The sequence below is a fragment of the Anabrus simplex genome, chromosome 1 (assembly GCF_040414725.1).
Source record: "Anabrus simplex isolate iqAnaSimp1 chromosome 1, ASM4041472v1, whole genome shotgun sequence".
In the NCBI taxonomy this organism is placed as follows: domain Eukaryota; kingdom Metazoa; phylum Arthropoda; class Insecta; order Orthoptera; family Tettigoniidae; genus Anabrus; species Anabrus simplex.
In genome coordinates, this window is record NC_090265.1 from 1,080,523,666 (window position 1) to 1,080,545,878 (window position 22,213).

At 38.1% G+C, this 22,213-nt stretch overlaps 1 protein-coding gene across 1 annotated transcript in view; it reads left to right on the forward strand.

Moving 5' to 3' along the window:
* The window catches only part of Cubn (Cubilin), an 882,604-nt gene that overhangs the window by 633,880 nt on the left and 226,511 nt on the right, over positions 1-22,213 (forward strand). The window contains exons 51-53 of the mRNA XM_068225286.1: positions 1,902-2,121; positions 11,406-11,590; positions 21,537-21,677. Of these exons, the coding sequence (XP_068081387.1) occupies positions 1,902-2,121; positions 11,406-11,590; positions 21,537-21,677 (546 nt within the window). The remainder of the gene's footprint in view (positions 1-1,901; positions 2,122-11,405; positions 11,591-21,536; positions 21,678-22,213) is intronic.

A 22,213-nucleotide genomic window follows, 5' to 3' on the forward strand; every position in this document is an offset into this window, starting at 1 on the left:
GTGTGCTGAGAAAGGAATGGGCACTGCGCTGCATTCTATGAACACCTTACGTGAACAAGCAATGCAATACAACAGCGAATGGTAGCGCTAGTTTCATGCGACAGCCTAAAGTTGAAAGGCCTGGACACACTGCCGTGTCACCCCATGAGGGGTGACATACTATATTTTGTATGAGGGTCCGTCACCCCACATGGGGTGACATCGTCTTTAAAGTGTTAAGGAAACCTATCCTGCAGCATTGTACGTACACTGTACAGCAATTCCTTAAATCTTGCAATTTCCAAAGCTACTGGAATTTGGCCTATAAAAAACTGTCTGGAAATAGTAGAAAAATTATATATTTTTTCAACATTCCTAAACGGAAATCAACTTTACTAAGTGCTACTGAAAATGCGCGAGCAACACCCAGACTGTGTACCAGTACTACGAGGAGGGTGGCAAAATACGAAGCACTGGCTGATTTTATTGAGTTATTGGAATACATTCATTTTTTTACATCAAGTTCTTATACTGGTGCTGATAAATATGTTGTCTGGGTATATGTGACTAACGCCTGCTTGTGAATGATTTGGGCTGTTTGGAGTTGTATTTGACGCTCAGATCATTTCCTTCTGCCCTTTGGTCAACAGCTTCCCCATTTGCATTAGTCTTACTATATCCCCAGTTTATGCTGTGACTACTGAAATCACCTGTAACAATCTTTGCAGATTGGTTACTGAAGTTTGCACATTTTGTAAGTGCAAACTGTCTTGAAGGTGTTTTGTAGAAAGATGTTATGTTGACACCTTTGATTTTTATGGTTAGAATTTCATTATCTTCCTTCTCACTGATAACTGTGGACAAGACTGTCAGTCCAGATCACCAGAAGATAGCACTACCATACACAGAGCTTGGAGGATGAATAACCAGTCGCATGCCTGGAATAACTGGTGGCCGCTGATCAGCAGAATGGTGGGTCTCCTGGATATGAGAAACCTTCAACATTCAGTGACATCACTATGAGAGCTGATTTATTGTGTCCTGAAGAGGACAGATTTTTAGAAAAGCTACGTATTTCAACGGTATTAAAGAGGAGGATGCTAAGTATCTTGCTAATGAATGTTGCCTAGGATAAGTCGCAGGAAGGCATTTCTCATGTACCCCTTTTCATCACTGAAAAGGATAAAGACCTATTTGTAAAATTCATCCTCACAGACAAGACTAAATGGCTTTGCTATGTTGTCTATTCACAAGGACATTCGTCTTGTCATCTGCCAAAATGATAGATGAACTTGCTCAGAAAAGATGAATCAAGTTGGTTTTGTGACTTCTTAGGCTTTGAAAAGCTGTTTTATTTTGTATATTTGTAATTCATTTTAAGTGATTGAATCTCTGGCTTTTTTATTTATTATTGTTGAAAATGATAGAATGTGCACTTGTGTTACACGATATTGTTGTGATTTGTCACAAAATTAATTCACTAAATAAAGATTACTGGTAATAATCTAACTCAGTTGTGGAACAGTGAGTTACGTTTTGGTACCTGTGTTACTGTCTTCTCACTACATACTTTCCCTCACTTAAGTGCTGCAGTGCAACTTCATCCTCCACTAATAGGTTATCTGTAAAGTGTACGACGAGTTTGAGTGTCTTTTTTCTATAGATAAGCCTCTCTATCCATTTAAAATTTGCTTTATCATCATCATCATCATCCCAAGAAAAAGTCGTATCTACACCACTGATCGTATTTGTCATATTATGTGGTCCTATTTTGTTCCTAACATTTTTTATTTATTACTAGAAATTCTAATTGGTGTAATAATTTCATGGAATGGGAGAAGTGTGAATAATGAAGTAGAGAAATAAAAAAACTGAAAAGTTTGAGAACATCATCAATGTGAACTTTCTCTTCTGTTGAGCAGGTTCACTTCTTAACCATGAATCTGGAGACGAACTGTGGCCATGACTATGTTAAAATCCACAGTGGAGCGAGTCCTACTGCACCTAGAATTGGTTCGTACTGTGGCACTACTGTTCCTCAAGACTTCGTGGCTCAGAGCAATACACTGTGGATAGAATTTCACTCAGATAAGGAAGTGCAGAGTCAGGGATTTAAACTTCACCTTACACCAGTCACAGAAGGTAAAAGATTTTGTCAATGTTGATGTTCGTTACTTAGTGGTGATACGAATTAACAATGAATGATAACCACTTCACTATTGACTGTGATGGTAATTTGGCCATCTTCTCTGCTAACAGTTGAACAAAATTGGTGGAAAGTTCTCCAAAAGGTAACATATAATCAATAATGAAGTTACAGTATTATCATCCACTGCTAATAAAAGTATCCTGGCTATGAAGGTGGATTAATTATGAATGAGACTTTTAATGCTTGTTAATTTGACAACAGTGCACAGTAAGAAATACTTTTCTTAGGTGTGTTCTATTCTGCATGCCTGCTTCGACAGTCACTTCTCTTAGTGTCATCACATTGAGTGAACAGGAGGTGTATTCATTTGTTAAGCAAAAGATGTTAAACCTGCAGAAATCTATTCTCATTCTTATTGGATCAACCCTTAACTGTCCTCAGTGACTAATGGGCCAGAATATTTATGTAATTATATAATTTTTGTTTTATAGCATTGGGGTATTGCTGAAAATTTTTCCAGCAACTTGGTGGTTGATTGGTTAATATAGTGACCTTCAGTTCAGGGGGTTCTGGTTTAAATCCCAGACTGGGTGTAGGATTTCAACTTTGTCTGGTTAATTCCTTTAGCTTGGGAACTAAGTGTTTGTATTCTGAATACACAACTCCATTTACACCACACATCACCCTACAAAGCAGCATAGAAACATGCAAGAGTGAATTTGACCCTCCACATAGGTTTGGTGTCAGAAAAGGCATCAGGCCATAAAACTGACCTAAATCTGTATAATTTGTTAATGTCAAGTAACTGGGAAAAGACCAGGAAGAAGAATAAAAAGAAAATTTCTTTGAGAAATCATCTTACCATTCTGAGTTTGTATGAGATGTGTTATTTCAGTTAGATATGTTGATATGGTACTCATCTATGGAGAAACAAAACAGGACTCATTATATTTGCAATGCCTGTATCACGAGCGGTTTCCTGACAGAAAACATCTGACGCCAGTATGTTCTAGATCCTTCAGTCACACTTGCATACACTAGGGTGCTTGGAAGAATATCTCTTTTTGAGATGCTCCTAGAATATCTGGTCATAAAGAAGAGATTGTTTTAGACACTACCTAAAATGACCAACGTATTGGTACATGGGCACTTGCATTTCAGACCCTCATCAGCCAGTTGTCTGTTATGTAATATTGCATGACAATAAATTTCACCCATGCCATATTCAATTACATCAGAAATTCTACAGTCATGACTTCATCACTTGAGTAGATTTTTGTCCATGTACAATACACATTCTGGCAATGATGCATCCTTTTCATCAACAGCCCTCTTGCAATAAATAATTATTTCAGAACTTTGGCACTATTAAATGCTACAGTAAGCATTCTTAAAGTGTTGAAAAATGCCTACTAGGTAAGACAGGCCAGTGGAGTAAATATCTGCTGTAAATCTTGGGGACCATTTTAACAAACCACATTTTTTGACAGCCATCTAACAGAGCAAGCTATTTTCATTTTCTTCAGATTGAACATCCTTAGTTGATGGATGATGTGACATTATGTGACTAATGAATGTGGTTCCAGTGTGATGAAATTCCACCTCACTGGTCAGTGGATGTCTAGAACCATCTTTATACTATCAGATCACCCGCACTTGATTTCTTCCTATGGTGCCATTTAAAGTGAGCAAATAGTGTATGTATAGGAGTCTGAATATACATGGTCTTTTAGGTAGACCACAGGGAAGGGAAGTTGCACAAGAGAGGTGTGCTGATGTTTTAAGGGGAAGGAAAATGAGGGCTAACAGTTTTCCTCAGGGAATGGGTCCAGGAGAGGTATTGGTGAGGAGTCTGTACGAGTCACTGCAGGTAGCTCAGCAGAGGGAAGATAGAGGTCAGGGAAGTGTTACAGAGGAGGGGCAGGGTAAGAAGAAAGGTAATGATAGGAATGGGAAACATAGAGTAGAAGATAAAAAGAGAGAGGTGGAACAAGGTGGTAATGAAATGGTGTATGGCTTTTAGTGCCGGGAGTGTCCGAGAACAAGTTAAGCTCACCAGATGCAGGTCTTTTGATCTGACTCCCGTAGGTGACATGCACATCATGATGAGGATGAAATGATGATAAAGACGACACATCACCTAGTTTCTGTGCCATCGGAACCTGCTGGGAATTGAACCCGGACCCCTGTGACCAAAGGCCAGCACGCTAACCATTTAGCAATGGAGCCAGAAAACAGGGTAGTGAGTGGGAGAGAAGAGAGGATGAAGTAGGTTCTGCAGGTGTCAGGCAAGTTAATAATAATAATAATAATAATAATAATAATAATAATGTTATTTGTTTTACATCCCACTAACTACATTTTCACGGTCTTCAGAGATGCCGAGGTGCCGGAATGTAGTCCTGCAGGAGGTCGTTTACGTGCCAGTAAATCTACCGACATGAGGCTGACGTATTTGAGCACCTTCAAATACCACCGGACTGAGCCAGGATCTAACCTGCCAAGTTGGGGTCAGAAGGCCAGCGCCTCAACCGTCTGAGCGACTCAGCCCGGCTCAGGGGAGTTAAGGGAGACCAGGAGAGGAGGGGATCTAATGAGAGTGGAGTTGAGGCTCTGGTCATGGGTGACTCAATTATTAGGCGTGTGGGGAATGTGTGGATGATAGGGAACCAGGGTTGAGTTATCCAGGAATTAGGTTAAGGCAGAAGTTGAGGAAAATAAAAAGGAAGGAGGAGAGTAAAGAGAAGGTGGTAATTTTCAACTTTGCTACCAACATAAACCAAGCAGGAATAGGTACTAACACAGTTGTGAACGTGTGGGATCTGGTTACAGCAACATGGAAGAAGGTTAAGGAAGCAGAAATTGTTATCTTGATCTAGGAAGGATTCTGACTGGAGGATGGTTGGGGATTTAAATGAGACTATGGGATGGGTACGTGGGAAATTGGGAGCGAGATTTGTACATCCTAATGGGTGGGTAGGAGATAGGAAACTGTGTTCAGATGGGCCTTCATTTGAACCACAATTATACATATGTTAGGGGGTTTGTTTAGAATAGTTATAAGGAGTTACATTCAGAGTGGGGTGAATGTGATGGTTCGGGTACTTCCACATCATTAACCTGGCTCCTCCTTTGAGAGCTCACCTTTGCTGTAGGAAAGTCATCGTTCGTATTTTAAAATGTCTCCCTAAAATATTTGCCTGCTCCATTGGTGGCACTACTTTAGTGTTCTCATCCAATAAAACTAATGTCCACTATCTGAACATACCTCTCATAAATCTTGTAGACAGGAAGAAGGAATGTATTGATTTTAATTCTGTGATTGATAGTCTTTCACCATGTTCTCATTGATATCAATGTCCCTTTCACATCGTTTGAAGCCTCTGGCAATGGGAGAAGCTCTCTGACTTTATGTAGACAGCACTTTCTCACTTCCCCATCTACTTCCTATCCATGTCAGGGCAAACCTTCCTTTCAGCTTTCCTTCGCCATTTTGTGGAGAATTTGTGGTGCAGGTTTGTTATCACAGTAACAATATAATAATGAACTTGCCATCTCCAATAAGAGTGACTTCAAGTCCAAAAACAGGTACATAACTAGATAAAATTATTAACATGATAACATACAAGGAATGAGCACTGTAGCTCTGAAACAGGTACACTATTTTATAAGAGCATGTTTGCTCCACTAACTTACATAGCCTAGGAGACTGAGCTACAAACTTAATACAGTCCGTCCCCTCAGAGGCATAAGTTTTTAATAACGCACTGACAACTGGTAGGTTGTTCTTAACTAGAGTATTTACACATCTTTGACCTGATGTAGGCTTATTTATCACTCGACAGTTTGTTACACACTGGTCTATAAACAATTACAAAATAAACAGGTGCAATGAGTGCCCATTCTAAATGGCCTTGATGTGAAAGAAAAAGTTTTAACATGATTGGCCATGAACAGAAGGTTGGGAGGCGAGACACTTACAATCCTTCAAAAAAAATTTTAAACCCTAAGTGGGCTTATTGCCCAAAGATACAGAAGCTAAGCCTATTCTACACCAGGGTGACTAAATGAGGAACCTTAAATTCCAAAAGAGTGTTAAGAATTTTAGATGATTAGAAACTTGAGTCACCCCATACCAAGTTGAATGGGAATCAATGGAGGGTAATCACTCTATGTTCCCTTACATTATATGTTTCCCAGCAGGGATTTGAACATAGTCATCAGACTTACCGAAAATCTACATTTAAGCCATGTAATTAGAACTTTTCATGAATAAAAGAAGTTTGAAAACTTCCGCTCAAGCTATCTGCCAGAGTTATAACTTGTTAAGAAAATTCTGCTATTACCTTGAATTGCAAGGCCTTCCGAATGCTGACCTGCGCCCCCTGCCTCCTTAGTACATGCTGCACACAATCAACTGGAGCAATGAAGATGACAACGCAGCCGTAAAGTGCCCAGCTTTTATAGCATTTTGAGGGGTAGTTTCCAGAACTCTTTACAGATAGGCTGGATGCCTACACACACCCCCAATTTTAATTGGCTGGAGAAACTATTCCCAAAATTCCTGATTGGTTGGTAACTGTAGAAGAAGGAAGCAGTAGGAGTGTTGAGAACTTTGATACATGAACAAAACAATCCTCAAAATCTAAGGTTATCTAACTTTAAATATTTGACTTTCCCTTAAGAATTAATTGTCCTTAATCCCACCATAGGGGACACTTAGGCCGGTGGTAGAGACGTCTAACAGTTGCAAACCCAAGTATCTTGCATAATATTAGTACAAGTTCAATTACATAGATGGCCTTATAGAAGGCGTGCAGTTTCACTGGATGGAGAAGGTGTACCCCCGGTACAAAATCAATAATCCCCGCATATTTTTAAAAAAAATTTCAGGCACGAAATTGGGGTGCGGGTTTTATTTGCATCAAGGTTGCCAACATGCTCCTGGCTCACCTAGTTTTTGATGCTGAGTGTACAGTTATGCTTTGTGCAATCGTAGATGGAAGAAAACTGTCCCCATATGTCATATTTAAACAGAAAATAATTCAGACTTTTAATTCTAAACTGACTTTACATTTTTTTAAATAGTACCATATTTTACAGAGTAATTAAATTCAAAATTTCTCGGCGTCACAATAGAACGCATCTTCCGGAATGTGCAGGAGTAGCTTTCCACACTTTCACTCACTTCGGTGTGTCTATAGTGTGTTTCATAGTTGAAAATAGAGTGAAATTGTAATTCTTTTGTATTCAGCCTTTTAACGAACGCCACAATATCACATAGCACGCAGTACGCGGAAAAGCAGAATCCATGAAAAATGGCGAGGGTTGGCATTTCTGAATTACAAGATGGCTGTTAATTCGAAATCACATAATTGGAAGTCCGATTTCTGTATTACAAAGACTTTGAGTTAAGGAGGTTTTACTGTATCGCAAAACTAACATCAGATTTCGCTGGTGTTTCTATTTCAAGTGTTTAGATTGCATGAAAAGAATTATCTACCACCAGTCGTGTTACTGTCCAGTAAAAAGAGACCATTTGTGAGAAGTGTTTCAGATGTGGAGTGTGACGAACTTGTAAGTAATTTAGGAGAGGATTCTAGTGATGCAAGAGACAACAAATCTTCCCATCTACAGGGAATCGAGCCTATTGCAAGTTCAGATTAATGAAATACCTGTCACGTAAGTGACATGGAAAATATATTTCATAGCAGTGATAATGTATTTTTATCATCTCAGGCAAAGCAGCTATATCCGTAAATATACATGTTCATATTTGCGTAAAGACAACTGGACCTCATGGAGTGATACAAAATGTTTGTTTATGCTTACATTACTCTTTCAATGGAAGGAATTTTGGGTCGGGTCGGCCCTTTGGCTAAGTGCCTCAAATTGTACATTTTTATTTTACAAGGTTTAAAATTATTCTGATTGCAAGTTCAATTTCCACTTTACAATCTGGTTGCATAAAGTGCGTCTTTTTTTTTCCCGCACCACTGAGCCACGTGAGCCGTCGAGGGCTTGACCTTATACCACTGAGGGCTTTGGCCGTCTCACCGGACCGTGATAAGCGCTGGCCTCAACGTCTTGAGACTCGCAAGTGGCCACGCCCTCAGTAGCAGGCGAGCAACACCTAGCGACCACTGAACTTACCACTTTGCTAGAGTTGTCGCAAAGAACAGATATTTTTTTTATTGACAAATGTTTAAAAGAATATTACAATAAATGGTAAGAATAAACACTACTATTCATTATATAAAAGCTGGCATGAAAATGTCCAGAATTGTCTTTTTATACCAAGAACACTACACTACACAACACAACACAACACTAAAATACACAAAACACAAAGCACTCACTACATCGCTGTAGTCCGTCAAGATCGGGAAAGCAGTCTCTTTCTGCTTCACAGTCACAACCACGGCCTCAAGTGACCTTACTATCCCGGTATTCACCTTGCGAGGCTGGGGGAAACCGCGGGAAAACCCCAGTCAGGGTACTTAGTCACCTCTGTCGGACACCGGTAATATGCTCCACATAGATGTCGCGCGTGAAGCTAATTGTGTCCGACACACATAATTTCTTGAATAGACTCAAGTATCTCTTGCTACAGATGGAACGTAGCACTTTGTCGTTAGCTGGGTCCCAAGATCCCAAAGACCCAACTAAGATGGCGTCAACCTCCACCGAAGCAAAACGAGTACGAAGAGCCATCGCCAAGGTCGCATATTTTTCTCTTTTGGCCTGTCTGGCTTCTTTGAATGCAGATCTTCTGTTGTCGAATGGAAATGACACGTCCAAAATCAAGGCTTTTCCGTCTTTGACAATAACCAGGTCTGGTCGTAAGTCGTCATGTACCACCTGGTTCTCACTGAAGATACTGTATCTTGTAGCGGCTGCCCTTTTAACCCTGCTGACTACAGCATTGTGTCTCTGCTGATAGAGTGCAGAGTATCTCATGCAATGATTCACTACATGAGGCAGGGTTTCATTATCGTAACCGCATCTCCTACACTTCTTGTTGCCATCGTATGTAGATCGGCGACTCCCATTGAGCCTAGCTCGGTGGACAAATCTCCAGTCTGCAAATCTGGTGAACAGACCGGTCCTCAAGAAGTGGGAGCTAGCTGTATCTGTGGCTACACAATCCATAACTTTACCTTGATTGGGCAGATTGACCAGTCTATTAAGGTGCTTAGACTGAAGGTTTATTCTTAGTGTCTTCAGCACCTTATGACGATCATTACCGTACAAGGTCTTCTCATTGATATTAATGCATGGAACGAAGTCCTCCATCTTCCATATGACTAGGTTTCTAGCCGATGCCTTCCGAGCTTGAGTCCAGACAGATTGAAGTGGATTTGAGTTCCGTCTGAACTTGCCTTCATTGTTGCCATTTAGGTATGCAGAAACGTCCTCATCTTTAGCTGGTGTTCCAATTCTCTTCTGGACCAAGATCTTAAGGTCCTCTAACGCAAGCTCAGCAGTGCACAGGTCAGTAGAGGTTAAGAGCTTGAAAGCGTTGTCAATGAGGTGAAAGTCAGAGTCATTTTCTGCTACAGGCAATCCAACACATTCCGACTTCGTAGGGCCGTATAGGTAGTCGTTAGAGGCCTCTTGTGATAAGTATAGGGTCTTCTTTACTTCGGCCTTAATAAAGCTGTCAAGTTTCGACCACCCGCTCTTCTGGTGTTGCGCATTCCTCGTTAGGAATTGAAGCAAGGGATAAAAGAAGGCCTTCAAGGCATCGATTTGTTGCCAAGGAGCAAGCTTGGACTGTAAGATCTTCTGAGCAATGGAAATAATATCAGCAAGCTCTTTGGTGTTGGAAGAGATGTGAAGATGTTGAAGAGTGAATTTCATAACTTCTTGTGAAAGTCATGTCTCCTCAATTGCTGTCACTAAGCAGTGATACTTCTCTATTACTTCCCCTAGCTGTCTCATTCCCTTCGTCATAACTGACCTAATATTCCAGGCTCCAGTTCACAATCCAAGAACTCCGCTTCCATATCTCTTTTCATCTATGTTTGGATCTGTCCAGTTATTTCTTTTGTCTTCTCCTTTAATGGGATTCTTTTTAAAGGGGTTGGTTGTTAGACCATATTCTGTAATACGGCTCCTTTAATGGGATTCTTTTTTAAAGGGGTGGGTTGTTAGACCATATCCTCTAATAAGCCTCCTTTGTTCTGGCTTGGGACCAGTGCAGAAGTCTGTTGTAAGTTGCTCCTGACCCCTGTGGCAAATTAATTAATTAAAGTGAATACATTCAAAAGATTTGTGCCCAATTTTTGAACACACAGATTCATTTCTACAGCAGTTTATAACAGCCTTGGAAAGTGAGATCAAAAACATTATGCAAGACTGTATCATGAATGATGGTATAAAACTGTTGTATCTTTTACAACATGCTTGCTGTATATGACATACCATTAGCATGTTTGCAATCGAGTTCAATGTTACATTTCCTTCTTCCTGCCATAAGGATTATTTTCCATCTTCTGCTTGTGGTAGATATAAAAAAGATACTGTACATGTTAATAGTGCTGAAATTATTCTTATTTCTTTTCCACCTATTATTTTGTGTACCGCCTTTGGAACACGGCAGCCTATACTGTTGGCATATTTCAAAATATGCAATTGTACAGTCTGTGGAAGCTAAATAAATGAATGAATATAGGAAAGCTTGGCTTGTACCACTAGTAGTACACATGCACTCTGCTTTTTTCCTGTCAAGGTACCTTGATCATTATCCAGTTCTCTAGGAGCATTACTTGATCTGGTTACCGTTAACATAGTTGGTAGGACTGCAGAGTTTGTACGTTCATCAAATTTTTCTGCTAATAAGGAGATTTCAGGAGATACTATTCATTGTTGTTCATCCTATTGATGCTACCGGTACAACCGATAGCCACGCCATACACTATGTTAAAGACTCCTCCTGGAGCCATATGACAAGAACTGAATTCTCTGCTAAATTTGCTGAGAAGGCAGAGAGAGATGAATCCCAATGTAAGCTATGGCCTCTGAGAACGATGTGAGTATACTACCAGTAGTACACACCATCACAAATATGATAAATTTAGACTAATTCAGTGATCTTTCATTGAACCTTATGAATAATTTTACAAAGACTATCCACAACCATTCTTCACTGTCAGTGCTTTGGTATAACAGCTCATTGATGTTGATTGTGATCTGTTTGATATTATTTGGACTTCAGGGTTTATTATCTTCTTTATGAAATACAAACTAATTCCATTCGTATGTTATATTTTAGGTTGTGGTGGAATAATGCACACCAACACAGGTATGGCATCTTCACCTAACTTCCCCAATAAGTATCCCAACAATGCGGAATGTGAGTGGGACATCCGCGTGGAGAATGGCTACTTCATACAGCTCCAGTTTGTTGAGCGTTTCAAGCTAGAAGATTCTTCTGGCTGTGTCAATGACTTTGTTGAGGTAAGATCCTCTAAGTTTTTTTTTATATTGAACATTCACTTGAATGATGAACAGCAGTTGAATGAATAAATGAATAGAATACTCTTCTCACTTAGTCACAAATGATTAGCAGCCGAAGAGAGAATATTTGTTTATTGTAATTCTCTATTTAATACAAGGAGTTTGTTGTTTAGACTACAAAGATATTCCAACTAACAATATGTTATCCAAAAAAAATTGAAATATAATTTACTTATATATAGATTCCATAAATCTCCCTTGGATGTATCATTAAAAATTGACCTTTGAGATATTGCCTAGATTTTAAATTTATGGAATCATGGGTAATAAATTTCATATTAATCCATATTGAAAAGCAATATAGTGTAAAACAAAAGCTAAAGGTTTCCACCTATTCAGTACTGTTTGTTGTAACCTTAATAAAAGTTACATAAACTAGTTTCAGTCTTACCAGAGGCCATCATCAGTCAATATTGAATTTTTAGCTGTTTACTGACAATATCTGCCTGGAAGTAATTTTTCTGTAGGCCTACATGTAAATTGTAGAATTTACAATGTTTATATTCACTCAAAAGGTTGAGAATGGAATAAATTATACTACCCACAACATTTTCTGTTTTGAGGGATTCAGTTTATATACCTACAGTTCACAACTGATAAACACAGACTATATGCACTACACTACACTACACTACACTACACTACACTACACTACAGATAATATTTGTAGTCTTAACAGCTGACTCTTACAGCTGTTGTGTATGATACACATGGAAGCAGGGAATGGGACACAGGGGCACTTTGCAATTGGGATACGCAAGGACTGTGTCTTGCCTTTCCTTTTGGGGAGCACACACCAAACACCTCTTGCTTTCATGCTTCTTTTCCCCTGACTTAGAAGGGGGATTCATTTCAAGGAAATCTCTATCCGTGAATCTTGCGGCCAGATCCTGAGCATTTACACTTACGATTCACTTGGGAAGTGCCTCCTGAGGAGTTGATCCTGTATAATTGTTTAAAATCTCTTTGTGTGTGTAATCACTCACTTCAAAAATTTTGTATTATATGTTTGTACTATTTAAGGTAACTAGTTATAACCTACAGCCCTAATATGCTAGACAAAGTAGGGCTTTTTCATGGATAATAAATAAATAATATGTAACAATATATTGATGAGATAGATCAACACTCCCCCATATATAATTGTATTTGATGTATACACGGTGTTTCTGCCCCCCCCACCCTCCTTCTACCCGAGACTGTCTTTATTTCACTGTCGTGGATGCTGTTCAGAATACAGACTTCTCTCTTGTCCCTCCACTTGAGAGCCATCAACTTTTTCCTGTATGAAATCGAAACTTCTCCTTTCTTGAGATTCCATTTCAAAACTTCTTTCAAGAGTTCATTTTGATTACTTCATACAGTATCAATGGCATCTCTATTGAATTTGTTCAGAAGATCGAAGAGTTCTGGACTGCCACAGTAATTGTCCATGCCATTGAGGTAAACCTGATTCAAAATGTTTTAAGCCAACGTAAACTTAAATATCTACTCTAAGAACCTCGGTAATAATAATAATGATGATGATGATGATGATGATAATAATAATAATAATAATAATAATAATAATAATAATAATAATAATAATAATAATAATAATAATAATGCCTCGTTGCCATTTGCAGACATTTCAATTTGATGCCATCTGGCTGTCTGCTTGTCAATTTCGACGTTCCATTTTACTCTAGGCCTACTAGATGGCAGACCGAGTAAACCAAAACTCTCTTAGGCATCTATGGCTGAGATTTAATAAATTTTGTTGTTTAAACACCAAATATGTCACCAGAGATGTTTTACATGTTGACATCATATGACATGGAGTGTCGAATGGACTTTTTTCCGCCCTTCAAAAATCTGAATACCTCTGCCGGGTTTGAACCCACTATCTTGGGATCTATAGGCCGACACTCTACCACTGATCAACAGAGGCAGCTAAGAACCTCAGTGAGAAGCTCCGAGTTTATTTCCTGTATACCACATCATGTAAACATACAAACCCTGTCCCGGCTTCACATAATTTGTATGATTCCACTCTGAAATGCTATCTTCTTTTTTGTTTTTAAACTTTCCACCCTAGCTGCCCTTTCCATAACAAGAGGCTCTCAGGAGTATGAGCTTCCAAAAATTTCATTACCAGGTGGTCAAATACTGGCTTTATTTTGTAAATTTTGGGTGGAATTTGTCCATTATATGACTTGTGAGAGAAATGTAAAAAGTTGAGGAGGAGGAATAACTTCTTTTCTGTCATCAGTTCATAGAAAATATGCATAGCCAGCAAGCGATTGCGAGAAAAATAGTGTCCTAATTTGGGTTTCTCTACAATCCCCTGCAGCAGCAATATGCCCATAAGAAGCTTTATTTTATCCTTGGGGCCGATGACCTTCGATGTTAGGCCCCTTAAAACAACAAGCATCATCATCATCATATTTTATCCTTATTTGTCAGGAACCAGTCTTGGTCTCAACTTCTTCATATCTTCTTGCTATGTAGAATTTTCTGCTGAGTGTAAACATTTGTCTGTTCAGCTATGTTCTGGCATATCTTGTCATCCAAAGAAAGAGTTCAAATATTTTGCTCAGTTTTGTTTTCCCTAAAAAAATTCTCACTTTCATTCCTGGTTGATGAAGAAGTTGTACTGATCGGAATATTATCTGTATTATCGTCACTATTATCACTGTCATTATCATTACTCGAACTGGAATCAAACATTTGTTTTCTTTTTTGCAAGTGCTGTCATTCGCATCAGCTGGGTCTGAACCCTGTACATTCGAGCCTGCAGTACTTTTTCCAGGTAAATTCCTGTCACTCATGAATTCCCCTTCGGCAGTACTTACCTCACTAAGATCACTATCCTCCCCACCAAATTCCAACATTTTGTTCATCATGGCCTGTAAATCATCATCCTGTAACATTTTACCAGAAAAATTGTAAGAAAAATAATCTAATTGAACCCTAGTCCCTGTAGATTAGAAGGAAATCATGAATTGTGCTTGTATTATGGAACACATTCATATGATAATAAATGCTGTGCGACTTCCATGCTTCGTGCTACACACTCCTGTCATGAAGCAAGAACTCAAGATTGAGGATAATAAATTAGGTGACAGTTCTAATGTGTCATCAGAGAAGTCTGTTTAGTATCCTATCTCCTGAAATTTCTCCTACAGCAATATTATTTGTTGCATTCTTCGGCAGAACTTACCTCACTATGATCACTATCCTCCCCACCAAATTCCAATATTTTATACTCCTGTAACAGAAAAATATATAAATGGGAAAGAGATAAAATCGAAAACTTTATTCTCTTGTTAAGTTATTAACCCATTCGGTGGGCGAAGCGGTTAGATGCGCAGCTAGAAGCTATTAGGCTTTAGGTCATTCTTGCTTAGAGGTAAGTTATGTTCTGTATAGTGCAACTCATGGATGACACATTGGTATTGGATGAACATAGTTGAAGAATCAGATCAGAGGGCAGACTCATCCAGAAACTGTTGCTGAAAAAGAAATAAACCTCTCCAGGCAGGCAACTGAGAAACAAAAATTAAAATCAGCAGGTATATCCGAGTTCCCTGTCAAGCAAGCAACATTCTGGCCATGGATCTTGCTGCATGAAGTTTTTGATTTTACCTCTTTCCCATTTATATTTTTTTCTGATTATTGGCTGATTATTGTATGTATGTATGTATGTATGTATGTATGTATGTATGTATGTATGTATGTATGTATGTATGTATGTATGTATGTATGTATGGCCCCCTTCTTATCAGGCTTGCTCAGCCAGAGAACGAGAGTCCCGAAGTGGACCGTTCGTTGTCTGGCTTTGCTTATTTTTGAAGGCAGGGAAAGAGACAAGGACTAGCGACAATAATATAAAAATATCAAACAACAGGTTTTTAACATTTATTAAAAACTAGCACTCAACAATAACAAATTAAATAAAATAAATCTTGATGGCTAATTATTTCTCTTCACCGCCAGTTCATTTAACACTGCACATAATCTCTCCAATATCCTTGACGACATTAATTCTGTAAATATACAGATGGATATTAGCCTACTTCTGGCTCAACGAAACAACAACAAAAATCAATTTTTCATGGGAGGACCTCCTCTCAATAATGTCATTATTATTTACAAGTTGAAGGAAAGTGAAAAACTGTCTGATTCATATTTATCTTGGACGTCGAGATATTAGATTTATTTATGTCTACATTTAGTGTCTCAAAATACATTTTCCTTCTTTAATGTACTGAACTAAACGTTACCTCAATTAAATTGAAAAAATAATGAAACCAAAATCTCATCAAAGTATTACTCAAAAATGTCTCCATTGGACTTTTCACAAAATCGTGCTTGTACAATAATTATTACTCTGAAACTTTCTCTAATATTTCATCAGACAAACGTGATGCCAATCTTTAGTATCTGACATTTCTAAGGAAATTTTTAACGTCGTAGGCTTCACAAAAAGAAGTGGTGAACCTCGTCCACTGAAATAATTCTTTCTTATTCATTATTGTATGGTACTCTGAACCTTTCTCTACCTAAATTCAAAATAAAATTCGCTAAAGGTTTAACTCTCAAAAAGTTAGATCAACTCAAACAACGATGCTGATAACCAGGACTCAACGTAACGAACACGTGGCCGGGTCAATACCATAGTCAAAGAAAATATCACAATTCACTGAAATAATTATCAATTACACTCACAGCATTCACACTAAGGTACACGAGAATTATTTACATTATTTACAACGAATTCTAGCCTTTGAATATTATATTTGATTTTTATTCTAGATATTTGAAATTTCTCGATGACTGTATCGAGTAAAGAAAATTCATTTATGTCCCTCAGAAATGTGATGAAGTCTGGATGATCACTTAGTTAAAGAATATGAAATTTACAACGTTGGTCATGATAACATCGGCGGTTGATGTCTGAAAAAATTGTCGTCTACAGAAACGCACATAGTACAGGTCAAATATTAGCATTCGCTTTCATGGTTCATGAGTCACGACATTATTATTACTCAATTCCACGTCTATTAAATAACATGTGCTCCACTTGAAGAAATTACGTCCAACAACACGTAGTCTCCAAATAAGACTCAGTAAATTGATTCGCAAGTCAATAACACACAGTAAGTGATCCATTCACAAGTCAATAAAATACAATAAATGATCCGTCAAGATTCTGCCATATTCCAGACTCATATTCATCCTTATTGAGCACACATTAACATCTTACACACAAGATCAAGCAATATTTAAACTCATGACCCTTATTCATTTATTTAACCCGAGATGAAAATTTATTATTATTACTATTATTATTATTATTATTATTATTATTATTATTATTATTATTATTATTATTATTATTATTAGATGTGCTAGATCTCAAATTCACGGTAACTAGGATTCAACAATATGCCAGATGACACTAACACGCCTTAAATCAAACAGGAAGAAAATCTTATATAGAATCCCGCATAACATGCCGTAAATCTGTCCCAGACGACTTCCGAAAAAAATATTTTCAAAATTGAATTATTAATTATCGGTGAGGACATTGATTTTTAGATCACACTAGACTATTAAATGGGACAGCTAGAATAATCGTAGAAGACACACACACACGTTCTAGCTATTCTAATAGAGACCAATAATCACTCACACACAAATGACAATACTACCATATCCCATGTGAAAGAAGGATGAAAATATTCGAAACTACTACAAGACTAGAAGAAATATTACCACTAATGAATAAGTAAGCATTATTTCTACAAAGATGAACAGATAAACATTAGAAAAGAGTACTTAAATGAATGATGAAACTGGATCTCTGCCGATGATCTGGAACATGTGGTAAGTTATTTGCCCTCGGTCGCTATCTCCCCATGTCAGAGATTGCCTACATTTTAGCACACCATTGTAGCCATGATGTCCAAAGTAGAGTTGTGGTAGGCTTCCTCTTCGTAGTGTAGCAACATCTTGAAACACTCGATCCAACATGTGGCGATTCTCTTCCTTCTTCTCGTACAGTAGAAGCTGAAACTGACAAACAATTTTAGGAGGCGTTCCGTACACACACACACGATGAATTTAAAGATGAAAAATACATAACTTGTTTATGAAAATCTGCCAGTCTCTTTGATCCAAATATTAATGAAGGGTGACTGATTGTACTGCCGAATAATTAATCCAAGAAGTGTCTGCGTCATGAATGTAAGAACATCGGAGTATACAGCAAAAGATAGCCTAGAAGTACACAGCAAAAGAGTTCACAGCAAAAAAGAACACGTCGAATTACACAGCACAAGAGAGCGTTTCTTCTGGAAACTGGGGTATTTAAGCATATTCAGCACAAGGGGTGTGTCACTATAATTGTCCGTAATTGGCCGACGTCTAACATTTCAATTCTCGAAACTACTTCCGTCTGAGACTTGACATGTGCGATTCATATCGAGGCGACCTTGGCTCCCTCAGTAGGTCACATGGGGACAGCTGACAGCTCAATTTAAAAAAATCAATACTTCGCTCCCCTCGCCAACAAAACCGGTTCCATACAAGTGAGACCGTCTCTGTAACACAGGGCTGAAGAATACTGCCCATGCTAATGGAATAATAATCTTGCACTCGCAGACACAATAAATACTTATTGTAGGCCAAATTTGAAGGTGACAGTATGTATGTATGTATGTATGTATGTATGTATGTATGTATGTATGTATGTATGTATGTATGTATGTATGTATGTATGTATGTATGTATGTATGTATGTATAATTAGGACTGCTGACTGTGAGAACTTCCATGAGATTTCACCTAATTATATAAGGTTATGCTGAATGTGCTGAAATTGTGCAAAGCAGCATGAAACACACACTCACTAATATTCTGTTGATGATGTTACCTTATACCGAATCTCTGGTAAATGTGCACAATAACTCACTCATATTAACTTTTAACATCATCGTCATCATCTTCCAGCACAGTTTCCAATTATTATTATTATTATTATTATTATTATTATTATTATTATTATTATTATTAGTATCATCATCATCATCATCATCATCATCATCATCGTTATAAAATTATTGGTACATGTGTGGACAAAAGCAGAAAATTACAGGTTACCTTCAACATTTCTCAAGTACAGTATATCTATTTTTCACCGGGCGAGTTGGCCGTGCGCGTAGAGGCGCACGGCTGTGAGCTTGCATCCGGGAGATAGTAGGTTCGAATCCCACTATCGGCAGCCCTGAAAATGGTTTTCCGTGGTTTCCCATTTTCACACCAGGCAAATGCTGGGGCTGTACCTTAATTAAGGCCATGGCCGCTTCCTTCCAACTCCTAGGCCTTTCCTATCCCATCGTCGCCATAAGACCTATCTGTGTCGGTGCGACGTAAAGCCCATAGCAAAAAAAAAAATCTATTTTTCTTCTAAAAATAAATGTAAAAGTATACTTTGTCTGCATGAGAGGAAGTATTTCATGAAATAAAATAAATAGGCAGCTCATTAAGTGCTCATTAAAAATCCCTGCATAGTTTAATAGTTTACAAAACAATTTTAATGTGATGATGGGAAGAATAAGAAGAAGAAGAAGGTGATTAGGGGATCACTAAAAATAAAACGCTTAAATGTAATCTACAGCATGTCATTGAACTAGCCAGGGTAGATGGCATGGCGTAGTGGAAGGTCAACGGACTGACTAGCCAGCTAGAATCATGCTAACAATAGAGTAATTGTATTGCAACAGCTCGCATTCTATGCTAGAGTGTAGAGTAGTGAGGACTACATTAAGGTGAGTTATAAATATCAATTCATGAGGTATATTTTTGGGCTTATGCCGTGTAATTAATTATAAAAACACACTCAGCGCGTTTCAAAAGGAACTTTGCCTTTCTTCATCAGGAGACACAGAGAAAATGAAACAACGCATAACAGGTTGCTAGAAGAAAGCAACAAGGAACTTGAAATGGTGCCCTAAGATGTAAATGGGGCACCATTTTAGCCCCAGATAAAGACAATGAATGGCAACAGTAAAGCATTACTCTCTAATGGTTCTGATAATAGCTAGCCATGATTCACTAAGGTTGTAGCCTGTATCGCGGTTGAAATTATCTGGGTGTTTGCGTATTTCAACCTCCTCCCTGATAATTCTTGGGCGATATTTCTTTATACAGGCAAGAACATCCACTTCTTGGAACAAAACATCATGACCAGGTGTTAAGGCATGATCAGCAACAGCTGATTTATTAGGTTGGTTGAGTCTGATACATCTGGTATGTTCTTTGATGCGAGTACATACTGTTCTTGAAGTCTGCCCAATATAAACCTTGCCACAAGTACAGGGAACTCTGTAGATACCAGGTTGTTGCAATTTAGGCAAACTATCCTTAGTTGGTCGTAGGAGTTGCCTAATCTTAATTGATGTTTCAAAAGCAGTTCGTACATGGTACCTACGTAAGATTTTAGCAATACGATCCGTCGTGTTATGTATGTAAGGTAGGTAAGCAGTTCCTTTTACATCTTTTTGCTTAACAGACGTCCGATTATGTGTCGATTTAAGAGCCGTTGAGATCAAAGCTCTGCTGTAACCGTTGCTCTCAAAGGTGGTTCTCAAGGTGTTAATTTCCTCTTGTAGAGCTGACACTTCACAAATCATCCTTAAATTGGCTCTTAAATCGACACATAATTGGACGTCTGTTAAGAAAAAAGAACTGCTTACCTACCTTACATACATAACACGATGGATCATATTGCTAAAATCTTACGTAGGTACCATGTACGAACTGTTTTTGGAACATCAATTAAGATTAGGCAACTCCTGCAACCAACTAAGGATAGTTTGTCTAAATTGCAACAACCTGGTATCTACAGAGTTCCCTGTACTTGTGGCAAGGTTTATATTGGGCAGACTTCAAGAACGGTATATACTCGCATCAAAGAACATACCAGATGTATCAGACTCAACCAACCTGATAAATCAGCTGTTGCTGATCATGCCTTAACACCTGGTCATGATATTTTGTTCCAAGAAGTGGATGTTCTTGCCCGTATAAAGCAATATCGCCCAAAAATTATCAGGGAGGCGGTTGAAATACGTAAACACCCAGATAATTTCAACCGCGATACAGGCTACAACCTTAGTGAATCATGGCTACCTATTATCAGAACCATTAGAGAGTAATGCTTTACTGTTGCCATTCATTGTCTCTATCTGGGGCTAAAATGGCGCCCCGTTTACATCTTAGGGCATCATTTCAAGTTCCTTGTTGCTTTCTCCTAGCAACCTGTTATGCGTCGTTTCATTTTCTCTGTGTCTCCTGATGAAGAAAGGCAAGGTTCCTTTCGAAATGCGTTGAGTGTGTTTTTATAACTAATTACACAGCATAAGCCCAAAAATATACCTCATGAATAGTTACACGGGCCGTGAAAGTCTAAATGATAATATTACAAATATCAAGTTTTAAAGGATTTAAATAGAAATAAACATACATGTTTATACATTTCTGAATATATTTGAGTGTAATTTGATAAAATCTGATGTTCATTCAAGAACGAAATGTCATTCTCTTTTAATTCATTTCTTTTTTCATGTATAATTCTGTTACCATATGTTTTCCTTTTTCAGATAGTTTATAAATTTATTTATTCACAATTAGTTTTGGCAGACTGAAGAACCTAACATTATTTGTTTTAAAGTGTTGTCCAATATGTACCTTGTTCATTTCTAGACACCAGTCCATGTTTCCATTGAACAACTCTTATAGTGTAATCTCACATATTTCCTCTACAGTGCTAATTCATCACCACCTCTGAATTATGTGTTCTATGTGCTTATCAACATTAACATTAACATTATGTCTTTTAGGTACTTGATTATCGAGAAGGTAATTATGTGTCACTTGGAAAGTTCTGTGGAGCAAATACTCCTCCATTTTTCAACTCTACAAGTACCCAAATTAAAGTCCTGTTCAGGAGTAATGGTGATATTACAGCTGATGGGTTCAAGGTAAGAAAGACCTCTGTCATATTATTGATGATTCTGGCACCAACAAAGATTGGCAATATTTTAAATTATTTCACAAATTTAAGTAGTAATATCATAATCCATTTAAGTCCATTTCTGAGTAAATTTGGTAGTAGGACTGCTTGGAATGGTACTGCGTGGAATACCGGTATTTATGTTGTGGTTATGAAGACATAACATATAGAAGGGATGAGTCAGCTGAAATGTTCACCTCAAAGAGCTTGCAAACTATTAAATGCAATGGAAGTAATCAGGGGTTGGTAGTACACCCCAAAACAAAACAATAAGTCCCGTGAACATAAGCCCTACAGTCGACCGTTTACGAGCTATGCCTGTTTTAGTTATTAGGTAGAATGAGGAGGGGAAGAGGATAGTTTGTATTTAGGATTAGATGTGGAAATTGGAGTCAGGCCTGCTGTCTACAACTTCTTAGGACATACTGTACATATGCCATCTATCCTTATGAGTTGCATGCTGCCTGTTTCCCCCCCCCCCATGGTCAGATTCTGGCACTGATA